Raw genomic sequence first — 20,373 nt, 5'->3', positions numbered from 1 at the left:
ACCCAAAATACTAATAATTACCAGCACACACACACCCCCCTCAGCAACAACTTAGCTAGCACTTTTGCAAAGGAAAAAAGAAGAGGCAAAGCAAAACAAAAGCATCTACTTACTCTCTGTAAAGAACACACATTTTTACTCTGGAGATGCTGTTAATATCCTCTGCACTCACCTGTGAAACTTCATAGAGCAGTTTGTAGTGCTCCTCTCTCTTCTGAAAAGTGCACAGATTGCAGCCCATCCTAATAAGCAACACAAGAGCAAAGCCTCTAATTTCCCCAGCACTGAAAGGCAAATGCACTGACAGGGAATCACCCTCCAGACTTGACTACTGTTTTTCATCAGTCACTCCAGCCCCGAAACACAGGCACACCACTGTTAGCTGGAAGCACAAGGCAGGGCAGTGTGTAGCAGCATGCTCTTCTTCCCTTTCCCTAACTATCTTACACTCACGTATACACACACAGAGTTTCGACTCAGTTCATGGCAACACTCCCCCTGTCTCTGCATCAGTGCACATGACTACACAGATTCTCGCTCATGAATATTAATAGCCTCTCATTGATTATTTATGACAGAACGTGTTAGCGGGGAGGGGTGTCATAGCTGCTGCTGATGACAGATGAATATTCACTAATTAAGAAGCAAATGTACTGTGGTTAAACAAAATTCACTTGTGTCAATAGCACCCCTGTTTATTGAGGTTAGAGGGACTAAGCCTCATGTATTTTACCCACATTTGCCCTAATTTTTACAGTAATTGTGTGACTAATTCATGAATGGGGGTGGGAAAGGCACAAGTGAAGTCTTATGTTAGGTCTCCACCTTGTGCAACAGGGATCACGGAATACGTTTAAAATATTTGCAAGCATTTCAGGAGAGTGCTTGTGAAACCTGAGCTGATGTTGTTAAGAATTTAAAGCAGAGGAGGAGGGAGGGAAAATTAACCCAGGTGGCTATACTGCTAGCTTCACCTTGACACTGCCGAATTTAGCCAAAATTCCAGTGTACTCATAAAAGGCAGGAGACTATAACAACTTGTCATACATATCTAGTACATGTGGAAATGCAGGTGTGCCTGATCTGGTGCTTTATACATAGATACACATATTGTACTGTTTATTAAATAATCTCGCACTGAAGTCTCTTCTGGCATGTAAACCAGATTAATAGCAATTATAGCTCCAATTTCTAAGAAACTCAACAGATATACCCTCTTGGACTCTAGATATCAAAGCTTTTATTATAAAGTGCCATTATATCTAATTTTACCATTTGTAAATTAGATTTTAATGCATCCACAATTCTCAATGTGTGTATAAAGGCAAGGATACATTTAAAATTAAACCCACATGTTAAATCTTAAGGACAATGGAAATCACACTTCATTCCAGTCTGACATTAATTCCTCTATTGTATATCATGTAATCCATTGGTAGTTATGCAACATAAAAAGCCCAAGCCATGACAAACCAAGAGAGAAAATCAAAAAGTTGCTTTTGTTTTATCACTCCTTTCTCGGTAACTCTGCTGATCAATAACTATGTCCTTGTTTCAAAGCATCTTTAATCTGGAGAGGACAGCAGGTGGGATCCAAAGCAGAAATAATCACTTGGAAACCAATCAAAATAGTTAGTTAAGATTGACACTGGACCCTAAAGAGTTGTAATTGTTAAGCACTGATGTACAGCTCCTTTTTTTTTTTTTTTTTTTTTTTTTTTGGGTGCAGTTTCCTAAAAGTGCTTTGTCAAACATTTAAAATCGATGACAGGAAATGATTCTAATGAGCACTAATTGTTAACAAATTGGCTTTGCATCTAGCAGCACCTCAAACACCACCAACACTGGGTAGCAAGCAGATCAACAATCATGTGCTGCTTATCAGTTCTGCCCCTTGGGATGTAATAATCCAATTTTCTGGCCCTTAATTCTACCTAACAGCCAGGATGAAAGCCAAGCAGAGAAACCTACAGGAAGAACTGGACCATTACTACAAACTCTGCATATTAGTAAAGTTTGCTAGAACCCCTATGTAAACTACAGATAGGTTGAGACTAAATCTTAATTAAATTTCATCTCCTTTAATAAATGAGCAGAGTCGGAAGGAATAAAATAATGACCATTAACAGAGAAAGCTCTTCTCATATCAGCTTCAAGCACTGTTTTGAAACATAACATTAAGTTCTACTTGGTGGAAGAACCTGAGAAGGCAGGTTTGGTTCTGAACTTTCCCCAAGTCCAAGGGTTTCATTGTTAGAAAGAATCAGCCTCTGTTCTCCTCCTCCACACTCCCATGAAATGCTGTTCATGCTGAGAGGTTTAAACCCATGAAGCAAACATCAGCTCAAGCTTTGAAGGTTTCTATATCATGAGGTGAAGAAGGATTCTCAGATGTGTAAATTTTGAACTTAAGAAAGTCAGATCAATGAACTAGACAACAGTCATGCAAGGACAACCATGCTATCGTTCGATGAAAGTGTTTTCTCCTTCCACTGACAAAACTCTTTCCACTAACACAACTTCTTCCTCTGACACATACGTAATCTGAAAGAGATTAAATCTGCATAAAGAGAGACATGATTTACCCTTGCAAATTTTTGATAGTCCCTTAAAATTAGTTCATAAAAAAAAAAAGGCAGGGGGAGGCTAAATTACTACAGAAATCCAGTTGTATCAGTACAAGAAACAAACAACAAAAAAAATCCCAGAAGACAAAATAAGCAATGAAAAACTATAGTTAATCTTTCAGCAGTTTCCCCTGACAGTCTGTTTTTTCATTGCTCTTCCTCTGGTTCTTTTGTTTTCTTCTCTGAAGCTGACATAAGCTTCTCCATTCATTTATCAAGTGCCTACCCTCTGCCCATACCGAGGGTAAAAGGGTTCTGTCTTCTGCTTCTGCAGACAATAACGGGCATGGTCTGCAGGGCTGAATAGATTTATTTGAGAAGGGAAGGCGTACTTCCAGGTTCTTCAGCTCCACCTAAATATGCTGCTTTGATTTTACACGTGGTCAAAATACCAAACTTTGTGCAGCACAGAATGACATTAAAGGCAAACCTTAATTGAACTAATTAAATATATGATGTGCTTTGGCCAAGTTGAATCTGATGCTGGGGAGAAATCAATCTCTCTCTTTCCTTCCTTCTCTCCCTCCTCTTAATCCCTCTCCAACATCAAATTTGTAGATAAAGGGACAAAAAAGGTAGTAAAACATAATCAAGTAATTCTTATTCTACATGTAATTCAAAGATATTTGAATAATTCAGTGCTGTTCTTTATTGTGGAGTTCTCCATGTTCATCACCTACAATTTAATGTTACCATAAAGACTAAAATCATAATTTATAGTCAAACCAGGAGTGCAATAATGCAAAAGGATGGAGTCTAATTCCAAGAGAGTTACAGCAAAATTTCTCTTAACATTTTCAAACAAGGTGCCCTTGTTTAGGCCCCCTAATTCATTTTAAGTATCTAGGAGACGACTTCCTCATCGAGATATAGAAGTGTCTCATTATAAGCACCGATGCTTGAAAGTTTATCATTGCAAAAAATTCAAGGCAATGACACTCCCAATTAAAGGCCACTCATTCCTTTATATCTCTTCATCTCACAGCTAAAAGACATATAATAAAATATAATATTCTATTTAACTGAGGATAGTGAAGTTGTTGGTCCAAACCAACATACCTGCATTCCTGTAAAACAAAATACGAAAAAGGAAGTGGGAGAAACCCTTTGCTTATCCCCACTGTCCTAAACACAGGCTCGAACTCATAAGGCTTCACCTCAGTCTGGCCAGATCTTTCAGTTCATCATGATAATTAGTGTCTTTAATAAAACCTCAGCTGCTGGAATCAGGTGATTGGATGCATCAGTCAGTTTTCATATTAGAAAACCAAGGCTTTTTCCAGCCTGATGACTGCAGACAAAAACTTAAAACCCTTCAGTAAATGTAACCCAAAGACTTGGAATTTGCATACAAGCTAACCAGCCTGAACTCCAAAATAACATGATGTATATACCTAGTAGGCTAAATTAAGGTGCAAACTATGGAAGTACAGAGTCCTTGAAATGGACTTAGGCTCCAATAAAATGGATTTTTGCAAATATAAAAACCTAGAAAATTTAACCACACTCCCTACAAAAGATACTGGAAAATCTAACTCAAGGTAACAATTCACTATATGTTTTCCACAGAAACACACTCACAAAACCCATGATTAAAAAAAGTAAGAAAGTGTATCTACAGTAAAATGCAATATTCACAGGAACATTAATTTGCGTCCATAGGAAAGACAATTGTTTAAATGCATATCCTTTAGCACAGCCACCGAGATGTTATGCACTGCTCAAAGTCACAGGAAGAGTAAGGGTGATAGGAGAAAAGGCAGGACGTGGAATTCCCGTGCTCTGTATTTCCCAGGAGGACTCTAATTTATCAGAAGGCTATCCAGGTCTATCTGATTGTAAATCAAATGGGCACCATAAGTGGAATCTTCCATTAGGCTCAGATGCCTCTTGAAAGGCAGGCAACACCTACAACATCATATGACACAAGCCCAGTCTATCGATTCATTTCTTGGCATCCATGGTTAGATTCACACAGATTTTTGGCATTCCTGGTCCAAAATGTAAGTACATGTCTAGAGAGAAATGGCAAACCAGCAAGAGGAATCTTCTCTGCCACAATTACTTACAACAGAAGAGCTACTTGTACCTTTTGTTCTACACAGGAAAAAAAAATCAAATGAACCCCTGTTTATCTACCACTCCCACGTGAAGGTGCTGGTTAGTTTTCTTTGAGAAAAGTACCGTTCCTTTACCAGGTCTACTGGTCAAACTTCAGACTGCTCAGATACCTTTTGTTCTCTTCCCTTTCTTAAATTTTCATCCAGGATATTATATTCAGAGCTTTTTACTCGGAGTGGCTTCCTTATTGCTTCTTAAACTGCTGTCATAATCAATTACAGAAGTGTTGCAGAACCCAAATGATGACTATACTTTAAAGCTTTAGAAATACATAAAGACGTCAAGTGGATGGTGTCACTTAAATTGAGAAAAGTGGTCAATGTTGGCATGAAGAGTCTTCTCTAAAATTCTCAAAGAAATTGGACTTTTTCTTGACTTTTTCTACCTCATCAGTTAATTATAAGGGAACTATCTGACACACCTTTACCTTTTTTTAACCATGTGACTGTCTCAAAGCAGACTGACAGCTCTTTACTGCACTAGAGTTTCAACATTATGGAATGTACAGAGTAAAATTACTCATCAATAAGCTTGAAAGGATTTAAAGGAAACAACAACATTTTATTCAGGACAGCCAAACCTAAAAAGGCTGAACAGAGCTGTGGAACAAAGCTCTGATAATACATAAACTGGGATATGAAGTCCCATGACAATAAACATTAGATAATGCACTTAGGGAACATTGCTAAAATATCCAGAGTTGTGGTCTCTAAAACAGTTAGTTCTACTCAGAAAATAGATCTGGAGTTGCAGATAGTTTCCTTGAACTACAGGTTCAATGCTTAGTGACAGTAAGAGGTCAAGCAGAATGAAAGGAATTTTAGGAAAAGACTGACAATGGAGCAGAAACTGTCATGAAACTGCACAAAGCCCAGCAATACCCACATTTGAAGACAGCCTGTAGTCCTGGACTTTCCATCTCCAAATCATTTAATGGAAATGGAAGAGCTATGAAGAATAGATGAGAAACGCAGATGTGTAATAGTTCACTTTCCCTGCAACTTTCATCATAATCTATAATTTTTTCCCTCATACGGAAGCCATTCCTTTCACATTACACAATGAAATAATCAAACAATACATTTAAGGCAACAAAAGGAAGTCTGGATTATTTTTTTTCCCAAGTAATTTGACTGCGGAACTCATTAACAAAACTCAGTGGAAGCAAAGAGCAGAAAAAGGTTCAAAAAGGTATTAGACAACTTTCTCACAGATAATTGTCAGTAGTCATCTGCCTGCTTAGGAAGCCCGTAATTCACCGACTCCTGGGAGCTATGAGAGAGCGCACAGCAGCCAGATTTCTCTCCACGCATCCCCTTGCGGATAGCTTGCCTGTGTTTTACTGTTGGCCTCTTCAGAAATCTAATATTGGCAATACGAACCCTTTACTAATTCAATTCTAAAGCTCCAAATTTACCAGTTCTTGCACAAAAAGCTACAGTATGTACTAAATTGAAAGTTCCTTAGCCAACCTTAGGTGGTGATACACCACATAATCCAACTGCATTGAAAGGCTTTATTGATGACTGCATAATGACTTTGGACTTCAAACATGTTTATAAAAGTACATTTTATTATTTTACTCACTGGTTTCAAAGCTTGTAAAGCTACATCTGTTTAAAAAAAGAAATAATCAGATTTTTCCTCCACACCTGAAGATTAAATCTGAGCTTGCTTTTCTTTTACATCTATGTGGGAAAGAAAGACTGTCTGGAACTGAGATATTACACGACAAGTTCAGGCCCAGACCAAACAAAGGCAAATATCAATGAAACTCCTCAATGAGAAACTGAGCTCACAGTACAAACTCTCATTCAAATGCTGAAGCAGCAGGAACTGGTTCAGGGAATGAGAGCAGGTGAAGACTTCTTGGCTCTGTTCTTTCCTCTGATATCTGCATCAATAGAAAAGCTCTTCCTTTTTACATTCTTATAAAATAAATAACACCTGTCTTGCAAGAGAATTAATTCAATGAATCTTTTAAGATTTTTCAGAGCTTTTCAACAAATGTATTATGGAGGACTGTTAAAACCACCCAAGTTCTTCTGCTGAGGCCACCCTTGCAGTCTCCAGCACTTAAATGTAATTAAAATGTCTTGTCTGGTTTCTTAATTAAAAGTTTTCAGTAACAGTCATGGTGTGCTAATCATTATAAAAGTAAAAAAGAAAAAAAATGCTCATGACTTCAGAAAGTTCCTTGCTAAAAAAACCCCAATCACAGCAATTTGAGAGATTAGAAAAACTAGAACTAAACAAGAGAGATACTAGATGAGGGTGATAGTTGAACATATCTTCATCCCAGAGTAGCTAAAACATACTAGCTAGAAGTAGACTGGACTATTTCCTTTTTGCTTGCCTTCCAGTTTAAGTACCATTAGTAGGATAAATCTAGAAGAATAGTTTTGGCACATCTGAGTATTTCAAAAGTGAGGTAAAGGTGCTGAGAAGAGTAGCCTGTCATGAACAATGCACTGCCATTATAAAGACATATTTACCAATACAGACACTTCTTCACTGCTCACTTTTGAAGCTCATGCAACTGACAATCTGGAAGAACTGTTGAGGGAAACATGTAATATAATAGATTATTGCCTTGCTCTGTATAAATGGCCTACTGTGCCCTAGAAAAACACCCTGGCATTAGGGAAATTTTCATGGCCTTGAATGGATTTTCATGGTATTGAAACTCAAAAAGAAACTTGTCCTGAATTAGGCCATAAAACCAGCTGTTTTCCTCCTTTGCCAAAGCATAACGATTTTGTAATATAACTGTCAGAAGTTCATGTTAATATAGTAAAAAATAATTTTTCAGCATATAAATTACTTTAAAGGAGTAGTGAGGCAGAGGGGAATCAGGTTTTTTTTGTGTAACTTATCATAACTTCGTCACCCTAAAATTAGTATTGGGTTGAATCTCAAACGTGGCTCCCAACATGCACCTCATGGAATGACGGATGCAGGGTGGCACCACACAATGTTGCAGGAGGAACCATCTACACCACTCCTGTGTTTGACAGCTGGCTAGTTTGATTTAAAATCACAATTTGAACTGAAATCAACTCTGTTTGTTGACAGTCATTAACTGACTACCATCAAAGCACCATTAATTCTATTGTAGTCAGCAAATGCTTTGTAATGATCTAAAAGTAATGTGGCTCCCCCTCCTATAAAATCTCCACAGCATTAAAGGTTTACTTTGTGCACTGTTTGGGCTTTCTAAAGCTTAAAATCACTGCCAGTGCACCTGCTTTCTAGAAGATCATTAGGTAAAAATCCCAATGAAGCCCAATCAACCTGGCTTTAGTTACCTTACCGTCTGCTCTAGAAGAAAATTAATGTTATTAGATGTGTCTTTCTCTGAAAATTGCTGGTGTTTGGTTACCATGCCAGCTGTCTGGGAGGTATGTGGGTCTGCTGGACACTGACCCAGCTGGCTGCTTGGGCACAGCCTGGCCCCAGCCCCCGCCAGCACCGCTGGGACCCCGTGCCAGCTGCTCCACCAGCACTGGGGCGCCCTGAGCCCCCGCAGCACAGCAGACCTCAGCCTTGCCAGCACACACCCCCAAAACCCAGCTCCCTGCAATGCTCACCCAGGCCACTGTGAAACAGCAACACCAGGTCTGGATTCAGGTATAAGGAGTTAGGAAGAAAAATGGTAGAAAGAGTGAAAAAACTCCTGCAGAGCCTCACAGATGGAGACAGATGAAATTCAATTAACAATGCCTCTTTTTCTTCTATTTTGATGTCCTGTGGAAAAGAAATTAGCATAGCGAATCCTACTTTATCTCTGAACAAATTTTCAGATCCTCAGTCCAAAATCTGCCCTTTCCTCCTGGAATAAAAAGTCAAACCTGTGAGCTTGTCAGCTTCAGAGGGGAGATTTGTCACATGTCAGAGGTTTCTGGGGGTGGGTGCCCACCTGGCCCTTATTGCCTGCCTGCAGGGACACCCCTGCTACACAGCCTCCGCTCAGCTGCGGCCTCCCCTGTGCTCTGCTTCAGCATTACTGCAGCATGCCAGGACTTCTGGTTTGTCTGAGCCCCCTGGCCAGGGGCATTAACATCACTTTCTGCATATAGCTTCCCAAAATAGCAAAAAGGCAATCTACAGTACAGAAAAAGCATTCAGTCACATTACAGTACAAGAATGGTGCAAATTAAAGTGAAGTGTTTAACTAGTATTTGGCATAAAAGCTATCTGACACCCTACAAACACCAAAATCACTTGAAAAAAACCTTTAGGTGGGAAGCAAGAATTGTAGAGGCATGGGTCTCATTCACTTTACTGAGACTGAAGCAGTTAAAGCCCCTGGTGTATTCTGAAGACGAACCCCATAGCACCCTTCTTCATTGGTAAGTATTAATACATGAAGTAGTAGGAACACCAGTGTAATTTATTTGGGATGAAAAACCTTCCCAATTAAACTTACACACAGTGAAAATACTATGTCCCTGAAGTCTTGCATTTTGGATTTCAAAATACATCCCTCTGGAGATACATGCCTGAGCTCCCTAGTGTATTTTGTTTGTCAATATCAGTCATAAATAAAGATAAAGCAGTGTCTAGAACAGAGAAATAGGATGAGAAATGAAACAGAAATCTCCTGCTCAACGCAACACAGCTTTGTAACTCTCCACTGATGTTCTCTCCAGTCCTGGAGAAAAGGGCTCCAGGGCTGGGAAAAGGATGATCTTGAAAGGTCCCTTCCAACCCAAACCGTTCTGTGATTCTGTGATTTATCTGAATGTATTTACTTATCCTGCTTTGCCTAACAGTGCAGTGACTGCCCTTGGTACTCTTACACTTTACCAAAAGCAAATGATGCTACTTCTTAAAACTAATAACAAAATAAAATTAAATCCTTGAAGGATAGATATTTTAGGAGATACTTCGTCTCAAAAAGTTCAAAGCCACTTGCACAACCTTTGTTAGCTCCAGAACGCCAGATCTTGTACCCATATTTGTAAGAGTTTAAAGATGCTCACAGACACACATACACCCTCCCTGCCCTGCTACACCTACCCATCCATTTGCCCACTCAGATCACAGCATTTTTGTATTACTCTGCTGTAATACAAAAAATGGATAAACCTAATCTCATATACTCCAGAGACAATGTCAGTATTACCAAATCATTTAACCTCAAAAGGAAAACAACACACTTCAGGCGAGGCAGGCACGTCCTGTGGCTAAAATCATCCAGGTTTCTATTTGTCCATAAGAAGTCAGCCCTCACATTTTCAACTCACTGTCTTCAGAGAGGAGAGTAAGATGCTCTCATTCACCACAGGGGAGGAAGTGACATCTGTAAAAAATGAATTTACTTATCAGGCTTCAAACTACAGGCAGTATGTATGCAGGCGTGTACACTGGAGGGAAAAGCAGCAAATTTCCAAAACTCACTTGTGTTTCATTTTTACAGAATTCCACTTCTCACATTATAAATCAGAAAGATCTTTTAATAGAAGGGGAAATATTTAACCTTCTCAAAGTCAATGCTTATTCTCTACTCTGTGATTGCTCCTATATAGATATGAAACAAACCACAGGGTAAAAAAAAGGAAAAAATGAAGGAGAATAAAGGATTGGGGGTGGGGTGTGCATGGAGGGGGGAAGTTCTGCAAGACCTTCACATCTACACTGAATCTCTTTCATTTCTATTCAGTTCTTGTGCAGGACACTGCGATTATATGTATCAACTTAATTCAGTGATAAGAAAATCCTTACTATAAATCCTACCATGTGGGACAAATCTGTCAAGATCTTGATTATCAAAACAAATGAACAGACAGTAAAATGTGACACACGCAGCATACACTTTACATGATAAATTAGCCCTCACACAACTGACAGACATACTGTAAAGGGATGTTAAGGTTGCTATGGCAAACAATGCCTTTCCTCCCCCAGCTCCTGAATCACAAGTTTTCTGAAAGAGTCATTGACTTCCAGCAAAAGACAACACATTTTCTATGGTTAAACTCTACCTGCATGTAACAAGACATATTTCTCTGTTCCACTGTGGTCTTCTTTAAAAGTTACTGCTTTCAAGAGTGACCTCGCCATGTCACGAGTGACCAGCCAGAAGCTGTAAGGCTGTTCTCTTCGCCTTCAGGAGACATGTTAGGGATTTACTGTAATGCTTCAGGGATCCAAATAGTGATGGTCAAATAAATTAGGAAATGTGCTTTATCATGCAGTGAGAAACAACGCTGTCAGCTCAGGGAAACCAAGAGAGAGTCCGGTCTCAAGCTAGAAATGTGAACTAAACATTCAGGTATATTCGCTACCCAAAAGTTTGGATGCTGCACATCCCTCAGAACTGCATTATCATCTAGGAGCAGAGGTTTTTTAAGAAACATTCCCACTTTTGGTTGGAATAAAAATTGTGGGGAAAACCCCATGATTTCAGCATACTTCTCATTCAAAACGGTGTTTAGAACTCCTAAGGCAGAAAATCAGTGATACATTTAAAGCAACAGAGCAAACCCCAGTGAGAATTTAGTAAAGCATCCTCAACAGCTATTTCTGCCAACAAGACAAGCATACACCCAAGAGCTCTCCTGCACAAAGACCAAAGCACTAGAAAGAGTAAAAGGTATGAGTACATTCCTGGTGCAAGGCATTCAGAACCTAAATCAGGGAGGGCTCATCCTTACTGCAAAAAATACATGTCTTACACAGTAATCCTGACAACATCGCCATTTACTCCTCTTGGAATTCTGTCAGAAATTCACATCAAATCAGCTTATCCTAGCTTTCTTAGGAAAGTTCACAAACATAGCTGTGTTCTCATTGACCTCAAAGGGCGCATGGGCTGAGCACGGACCCTTGTTTAGCTGTTACTTTCTCTGATTACAGAGTGTCTTCTTTCTTTGACTAAGTCATGAGAGAGATGTATATTGATCACCAGATGACAGGGTGCAGACACAGCTATGATCATATCAAAACCACCATGAGAAATGTTTAGGTTTGCAGACATCAAGGAAGGACAGCAGGAGGTGCTTGTGTCACCTTTCTGCTTCCTGCTTTAGATCATCATATAACCATGTCACAAAAGGTCAAAATTCAATTGATAAAACTAATCATTTGGGTGCTTTTCCAAATACATGCTATCCTAATGGCAAGTTAAGTGATAAAATAAGGATGAGAAGCAAAGATCTTGAAAAACTGTCATCCTCAGCTAGCTTGTCTAATTTCTTTCTGTACTATTGGTGAAGAGGAGACCAATTTATATAAAGATCTACTTTCTGCTTGAAAATATTTTTTATTCCTTCAGGCACAAGCAGAGGAGCACCCAATTTTGAGCAAGTAAATCAGATTATACTAAAATCATTAAATTTAACTTGTAAAAAAATCTACATGTCAGTAGACTATTTAAATAACAACAAAAGTCAAGTTTCATACAGAATTTCTCATACAGAGTTATCAAAGTACCTCATGAAGTCAGGTAATGCTATCACCGTTTTACAAATGTGTGAATAACAGAAATCTAGCAACACATAATACTGAAATAAGACAAATAATTTTCAAAATTCAGTACCAGTGCAAAAAGCACCAAGAAGGTCCATGGCAAGGGAGCCACCCAGCACCAAGCAGGTGATGGCAGAGCAGTAGCACACCAGAGCATGACTTCTAATGAATTTTAGCAATTGTTTGGGATAACAAAAACATTTTGAGATCTTTGTATACCTTGCAAAGAAACAAAACCAGTATGACATTAAATGCAATTTTCAACAAAATCCTCTTCAAAGGTAGCTCTTGCAATAAACTGCAGAGAATACACATAACAAAATTTGCACTAGCTTCCATCCAGCAACACAAACCTATGCAGTTTTATCTCATTTTCTCCTCTCCCTCCTTTACCGTATGGTGAGATTTTACTTTTGCATGTCCTGCTTCATATGTTCTTGTTTCCCATGCCAAGCTTAAATTCTGTGCCCTGTCAGAACTCTGCATTTATTTCCCTGTTCACCTATTCATGACTCCAAACAGGCCCCTGCTGCTGTGCACCGGTTTTGTCCATCACGCCCTGCTCCTCACAGCTCTTCTCTACCTTATTTCCCTTCAACTTTGGCTTTAAAATCTCCCCAGTGCTCCCCCTCCTGTGCATCCTCCCAAGAGCTGAATTCTAAAATAACCCTCTCACTGTGCCAAAGGCTGTGGAGGAGACCTCTTCAGACTGTGCTGGAGGAGACCTCCTCAGGCTGTGCTGGAGGAGACCTCCTCAGACTGTGCCCAGCGGCTGGCAGCTGGGAGAGCCTGCCAAAGCCTCCCAGGCAGGCTGGGCTCAGCCGTGCTTGCCGGGGCTGCTCCCCAGGACAGTCCCAGCTTGGGTGTTAAAGCAAGCAACAGCTATACACCTCTTTTTCTGCACACAGCAAAATAAACCAGGATGCCTGGGTCACAGGTTTAATTGATTTTTTTGTCTTTCACCGTGCTTCAGAAGTCGGTCTGATCAATGCTATTTCACAGTCTCCAGTGCAAGCTTCACTGATCTAACCCCTGACGAAAAATAGATTCATCAAAGCAGCACCAGGGGAGGCAATATTTATCCCCTGCAACACACAGGTAATGTCACGTTACAACTTCCTCCTGGCTTTCCTTTTCTATTAGGAGAGGTGGGGAAGGAGGAGAGGGAAGAAGGACTTGCACAGCCAAAGTGAGGGCCAGCACTGGAAACTGATATGTGTATTTATCTATTTGCATCAAGTATGGAAGAGACAGTCACAGTTCGTGCTCCCTCAGCACTCTTGCAGATTCTCATCCTTTCCATTTTCCAGCGGGTGACAGAAAATAGTAGTTACTGACAAATGCTGGGAGAAAGCACAAGACCTAACCAATAAATAATAAACAGAACCATATCTCTACAACTCCTTCCTTCAAGTCCACACAAAGTAAATATGAGAATCCCCATAGGAAGTCATGGAAGCTGCCTATTCCATTCATAAAGGTGAATAAATGAACTTTCGTACAACTTCCCTGCATTCCTGCAGAACATGTTCATTCACCCACGTAAGACAGGCTTTCTCTTGCCAAACGCCTCGGTGTGAAGGGAGGTAACCGGAGAGACCGTGGGAGCACTGCCCCTGCAGTGTACACACGGGGGGCACCTAGCAGCTGGGCACACGAAGAAATAAGGCTTTGTAATTTTGTCGCACAGAGGAGAAGATTACTTCTTATACAAAACTGACAGCTACAAGGATTGCTACATGGACATGGTGTGAAAAGTCACTTGTGCCACTTCAAGCACTTATTTCCTCTCCAGTCATCTGCTCTTAATTCCTTCTTAGCTTGTTATCTTGATACACTTTTCTCAAGGACAGTTCTTCAGCTCTCTTCAGTGGTGGGTCTACTGATAACCCCTTTGGTGCCTTCTCCAAATCATCCAGATCGTTTTTCCATATGGAATCAAAAAACACCCCTGCAAGGTTGGGCCACATCACAGCCTGACTATCATCAATCCTGCCTGCTGTCGACCGACTATTTCCATTTTGAGTAGTTTTGCTGAGATAACGTATTTTTAAGCACTTCCCATTCCAGGTGCACACCTTCACCACCAGACTCAGATGTTAAAAGCTCATCTATCACTCTCTCCTATCATAGCCTTACTCCCACAGCCCTTTCTTAACATGCCCAACTTAATTCTCTTACTTGCACCTCTCTACTGCTGTTTATGAAGCTCTGTAATTTGGGGATAACTATTCTATTTCTTCTATGACAAACTTCTTCTGGGATTTCATTCATACATCTCCTTAAATCTGTTTCCTTCAGGGAGTCTTTCTTCATCAGGTCCCTCACAATGAAACCTTGACTCCTCCTCTAACTGAACTGAGCTCTGGGTTTCTCCACAGCTGGGCTATGACATCTTCATCTCCAGCATCCTCCTGAACCTCTGTCTTCTGTGAACTCAGTATATTGGAGAACATCAAAAGAACAGGTTTCTTCTCCCACTTTTGAACAGATCTATTCCAGGAAATCATTTTTCCAAACCTGACATAACACAGGAATCCAAGCCACTCTAAACTTAAACTGCAAGTGGAAAAATGAAATACACCCTAATTCTGTCACTTAAATAACACAACTCAGAGCCAGGAATTAGGACGTGCAAAAGTGTTTCTCCTGATTTGAAAAACGGAAAATATTTTACGCAGAAGGCACACGCTGAGCCTGTAATTAGATGTGCTGTAATCAAACAAGTTCTCAAAAGCTGCAGAAGCAAATGCTTACCTCAAGAAACCACAGCAGGGCATCAAATAACAAAGAGCTTGAAGTCAACACCCTGGAAATTCTCAGTTTGACCTCTGGGTACCAACAAGAAGAACCACAATGCCTTCTCATTTCCCATGCTAATAACTAAGGTCTCAGTTCATATGGCTACTGACTACTACACTTGCAGAGTGAACCATGAATTTCCCTGCAAAAGGCATGTCCTCTTTGCAGAAAACCATAAAAACTGTCCTGAATATTCATCACATTCCCCAGCACAAACAAGAAGTCTGTATCCAAAGCTTCGGCTCATGGCTCTGCATGTGTCTGCCCTGCGCTGTCTGCTAATTGGCCCTAAAACGTGCTCAAACAGTCAGCTGGAAAAGAGCCACCTTATCTTTGTGCTCCAAAGGAATTTTTAAAAGGAAAAAGAAGCTCCTGTTGTGAAATATGAGAATGAGTATCTTTCAAATACTGTTAATAGAGTGATAAGAATTACCTTTTCTTCATGTCTGTAATACCCCAATCAGCAAGGACTCTTTTTCTCTCCCCAAACCTCAATCTAGCATGTTTTTTTATTTACAGTATTACTTTCCAGAGGTATATATTAGAGCATTTTTTCAAAACAGATCAACATTACCAAAGTAATTACTAAACACATCTTTCCCTGCATAGCCAACCAGGGGCTCAGTTCTGAAAACTTGCACTATTAATAAATGACACACTGCAGTAAACTAATTGTATGTAAAGTCAACGGATGCATGTTTAAGAATTTTAATTACTGTTTGGTGATCGCTTTATATTCAATATGTAACATGCAGGTAACACAGCCTTTATGATGATAAGCCATTTAATTAGAAAGCCAAGATAAGAAAAAAATGCCTTTAAGTGACTGAATTTGTTCATGCTGGCCATGTGATAACTTCAGCACATAGTTTCCCTCGGCATTTTAAAACATGAAATGCTAATTCTACCTAAACCTTTGTTCCCTCACACTGTAAGAATTGCTTTATATGCCATTTGCTTTTCTCTCTTATGGGTGTCAACAGCACAGTTTAATTAGATCGTGAACCTCAACCTGTCTTTAATCTTTGAGCGGGTCCATGCAAGCGAGCAGTGCCCCACACTCCGTGGCCAGTGTGAGCCTCCCAGCAGCTGAGACGAGCCTGGGCTGCACACTGGCAGCGGTGCGCTTACCCTTTCAGCAAACTGTCTCAGAGGATGGCCATTGATTTCCTAGTTATTATGAACATGAAATTATTGAATGACAGATGATAGAGTGTTAGGTCCTACAAGTATTTTCCCAAATGGGTTATCTAGCTGGCGTTGCTGTGGCAACGAGGCTGTTTGACAGCGCTTATGACAAAGAAGTCTTTGCTCAGAATTCAGCTACAAAATAGCTCCTTGCTTCCTACCTTATCTTCTCTGGCCCTATCCAGCATCTCCTCAATGCAACCCTGGCCTGCACCTCCATCGGGCTCTTCCAGCACCAAGCAGGGTATAGCACTGCTGCCAGCCATCAGCCATCCAGGACAGCACCCAGCCCATGGCAGGGCATGACGCTTTTGCCCAAGATAATGTTTATTCCCATAAGATAAAGTAATAGGTCTGACCGTGCCAAATCCATGGTGAATGCAAGTTCTGATTCAGGGCACACAACTGAAAGTCTACGACTAACCAAGTTCACAAATCAGCAATTGCCCTGCACAGTTAAAGCTTAAATAATATTTTGCCAACACATTAGTTCTGTTGCAGGCATACAGTGAAATTCTCCTTTGTCTTCTTTTTTTTTTTTAATTGCAATAAATTAGGGTTTGGTACAGAATAATTTCTTCATTCACGGGTAGCTTCACAGTCCCAAGCATGGTTATGCTTGCTCACCGTTCCCCTAGAGCAGCACACATGCCCCTGCACTGTGGTGTCCTCCTTGCCAGGGAGGAATTTACAAGCGATTCTCTCTAAGGAGCACAGAACCACAACTCCGCATCAAAACAACACAGCAGAGATGTGCAAAAGCTTAGATCAAACAAAAAGCAAAGCACAGAAACGTTACACCTCTGGAATACCTGCTTAAGCTTTTCTTTCAGTTGTAGTCCTTCTTCACCTTCAAGTCATGACTCTTGGTTTTTGGTGGGTTTTTTCTAAGTCGTTTTTATACTAGCAGGACATAGCCTGAACAGCCTGAAATAAAACTCAGCTACCCACCTTCTCCAAATGCCATCACATTTGCTCAACTTCTCTGATCATTCTGGAAAACATCTCTCTTTCAAGCTTCTGACTCCTAAAGAAAGTTGCTTCAACCAAAAAAAGAATTATATGCGAATCCAAAATGATGGGCAATAATAGGTTATTTCGCTTAAACTGACTTGCCCACATTTTAATTTACTGGTCAGTTTTGCAGAAAGATAATGACAAGAGATGGAATTGCTGAAGGACAGCCCGAGAAGCTCTGTCAGTGAAGTAACATAAAGCTGCAGCCAGGAAGGCTCGTGCTTGAGTTTTGCTGCCCAGGTTGGCAACTGCTCTTCACTGCATAGTTACCACCTTTTCTCACCCTGTGTAGGCCATGATGAATTTTGCTGTACTATATTCCAATGCTGAGTGGAGACAAGCAGCATCTCAGCTGCCGCCACTTGAGTTGTGATATGTGAGTGGGAAAAGAGCTATGAAATGTAACTGTATTTTCACCAGGCATCAAGTTCCCATGGATGAAGGTGGAAAAGAACACCTGGGAAAGCTGGAAGAATGCCCCATTGTGAAAATATAAGTTAAAAATGTGCCCAGATGTTCCCTGATACCTTTACTGAGTGAGAGATTTTTTCCTCTACTCTCTAATAAAAATCTATCCCAAAAGGTTTTTTTTATGTCAAGATGGAAAAGCACACCAAATAAAAGCTTTTAAAGCACACAGCATTAATGGGGGCAAGTAATGACCAGATCCCCAGGAGAAGTTCAGGACTAGGAACGGAGTGACAAAATTGAGATAAGTTTCTGCAATGAAGCTTAAATGCTCAGTCTGTGCCAAGTATCTTGTTCCTGTCCAGAAATATTTTAGCTCTTGAAATATTTTTAAGTGCATTTAAAAAAATTATTCCTGGTACAGCCGCATCTGCTCATAACAGCACTTTTATAGGACAGCTTCAATTAGAGTTGGCTCTTGATGAGCCTCATCTAGGCTGTGCTGCACGAAGCAATAAACAAGGCACTGAAAGCACATGGAGAGCTGTGGCTTCACATTGCCACCAGCCCCCACTGTAATATTTCCTCTCCTCTCGTCCCCTCCTTCTAGCATAAGCAAAGCTGTAAATGTTTTAGGGCTGTGTGATAGTCCCTGAGAAAAGCAGGGAGCATATGTAGTGTATTTTCACATGGAAAAAAAAAAAAAAGGAGATCCTAATTTCTAAAGTGTGCCTTCTGTCCAAAGTATACCCTTGACACTAACTCGGCTGTGATGCAAATCACTTTACACAGATTACTCAGTCATAGATGATACCAAGGTGCCACCAGAAGGGTATTAGTCAACAATTTTTCATGAAGTCCAATTACATGTTTTCTATATAATTCCCTGACTACCCACTAAAATTTTGCTGATATTAGCCCATCCAAAAGGCATTTCAGGGACCAGGAGCACAGATAATATCCATTACAAAACCATTCTATGGTTTCTGTCAAATCTAAGTTAAATGCACAATAGGGACTGGAAACCTGCTACAAAACTGCAGATTCAGGATCCATACAAAACAAAGACACTATGCCAATACACTCTTCTTTTTAAACAGAGAGACATTCAAATATGTGAAGACCGAGCTGAAATGGATGCATCTAATGGCATAATAGTACACCACCTCTAAGTACCACTGTCACATAACTGTGAGGGCCTGCCTAGCCTGTAGATGTAACTGATACTATCTTTCTTTTCTCAAATTTCTCATGCAAATACAAAAGCAGTATCAAATATGTGGAACTTTTAATTGGAAAAAAAGGCGTCATGTTTTTTGGCAAAATGTTCCCACCCTCTCTCTTCCCAACCAGATTTTCAAAATGCAAAATGTGTCACTTCTGAAGATGTTTAAATGGCTAGATGGTTCAAGGCACAGGTAAATGGATATAAAGCCCTTCACCTGCAGGTCACTGGTTTGAATTCAACCCCAGTTGGTAGTGACCAAATGTTATTACGATGAGACAGCTGTTCAACGTTCTATCTGAAACAAGCTGGTTGTTTCACTCCAGTTCCTACCGGGTAGGTGTTTGAATCATTAAAATCACACCACTTCATTCAGTAACCTTGTTGGCAGTGTCAGCAAAGAGGCCAAGGACAGAATGGACATGGGGACTGGGTATGTTCTCCTGAATGCGTAACAGAGAGGAACACAAGCTATCACTGACTTCACTGAACTTGTTGGAGACACAAAATAGGAGTTCTCCACCTTACCTTAAGCATTTCAGCCAACTACTTCTTAAAGATTTCAATTCTTCTTAAGAATTTCTTATTTCATATGCATTCTCATATCATGAAAAATTATCTGAAAGACCTCAAAGTGGAAGCAAGTCCCCACAAAGAGTTGAAAAGACCAGTGTTGGGGGGGGGGGGGGGGGGATTTGTTTTGGTTTTTGTACTGTCTTTATATAATGTTTGCCAAAAGAAAGGACTCAAATTGTGGTTAAAAAAAACCAAAAACAAACAAACAAAAAAACCCAACAACTAGAAAAGCAAGAACTGTGAAGCTTTGGTATAGATTTATTTCTTATTTGTGGGATGTCCAGAGAAACAGTCATGGAAGCAAAACTTAATATAATGAATTGACCTAACTACTAGCTCTAACCGCAATCAGTGCAGGCACCTCATAGTCAGCATCCCAGAAAACAAGGGTTCACCTCCACTATTTTTAGCTAAAATTAAACAAAACTGTGACAAGCTGCTCATCAGGGTATCCTGATGGAAAATCCTTCCAAATATTTATAGACTCTGGGACATCTGCCCCTTGGGTTCATGCAGCAGGTGGTATGCTGCTTCTGTCCTGATGAGCACTTCTGGGCCCAGCAAGTCACAGGCTGAAGGAAGCATAAAGGATGTTACTAGAGCCAGCTGCATACACACCAACTATCCCTGCTTGGCAAGGTTTTCAGGAGTAAAAATGTCAAGGATGTGAAAGAAAATAGTAATTTGATGATGCTCAGCCAAGTTAAATAGAGAAAAAATGTATAGAGAACAGCTTTGAAAAGAGAGATTCAGTGTGCTCCGGAAGCCATAAATGGGAAAAAAAATTACATTACTATGTTGGGGAAATGAGTGTTATAGAACACCCCTTTTTTGCTCCACTGGAAGTTGCTTAAAGTGATCTCATTTGATGATGACACTGAAAGGTGAATGAAGAAAGTGAAAGGCTACTTCCCTCAAACCCTTCCATTTTAAAAT

The 20,373-nt window shown here is 40.2% G+C and overlaps 1 protein-coding gene and 1 long non-coding RNA gene across 4 annotated transcripts in view; one reads left to right on the top strand and one right to left on the bottom strand.

Moving 5' to 3' along the window:
* LOC308065762 overlaps nt 1–20,373 on the top strand; it is a 541,432-nt gene that overhangs the window by 229,327 nt on the left and 291,732 nt on the right. The window lies entirely within an intron of this gene.
* The window catches only part of PDZRN4 (PDZ domain containing ring finger 4), a 259,477-nt gene that overhangs the window by 110,415 nt on the left and 128,689 nt on the right, over nt 1–20,373 (bottom strand). Inside the window, exon 1 of one of the 3 annotated variants that reach the window (XM_080392099.1) lies at nt 173–19,529. The exons of the other annotated variants lie outside the window; for them this stretch is intronic. Coding sequence (XP_080248225.1) covers nt 173–241 — 69 coding nt within the window. The 5' untranslated portion in view covers nt 242–19,529. Of the gene's footprint in view, nt 1–172; nt 19,530–20,373 lie in introns of those variants that run through there. 3 annotated transcript variants of the gene reach the window in all.

The sequence above is a fragment of the Falco punctatus genome (genome assembly GCF_963210335.1).
Source record: "Falco punctatus genome assembly, chromosome: 6".
NCBI lineage: Eukaryota > Metazoa > Chordata > Aves > Falconiformes > Falconidae > Falco > Falco punctatus.
Note: the sequence above shows the minus strand (reverse complement) of the source record. Positions and strands in the feature narration are given on the sequence as shown.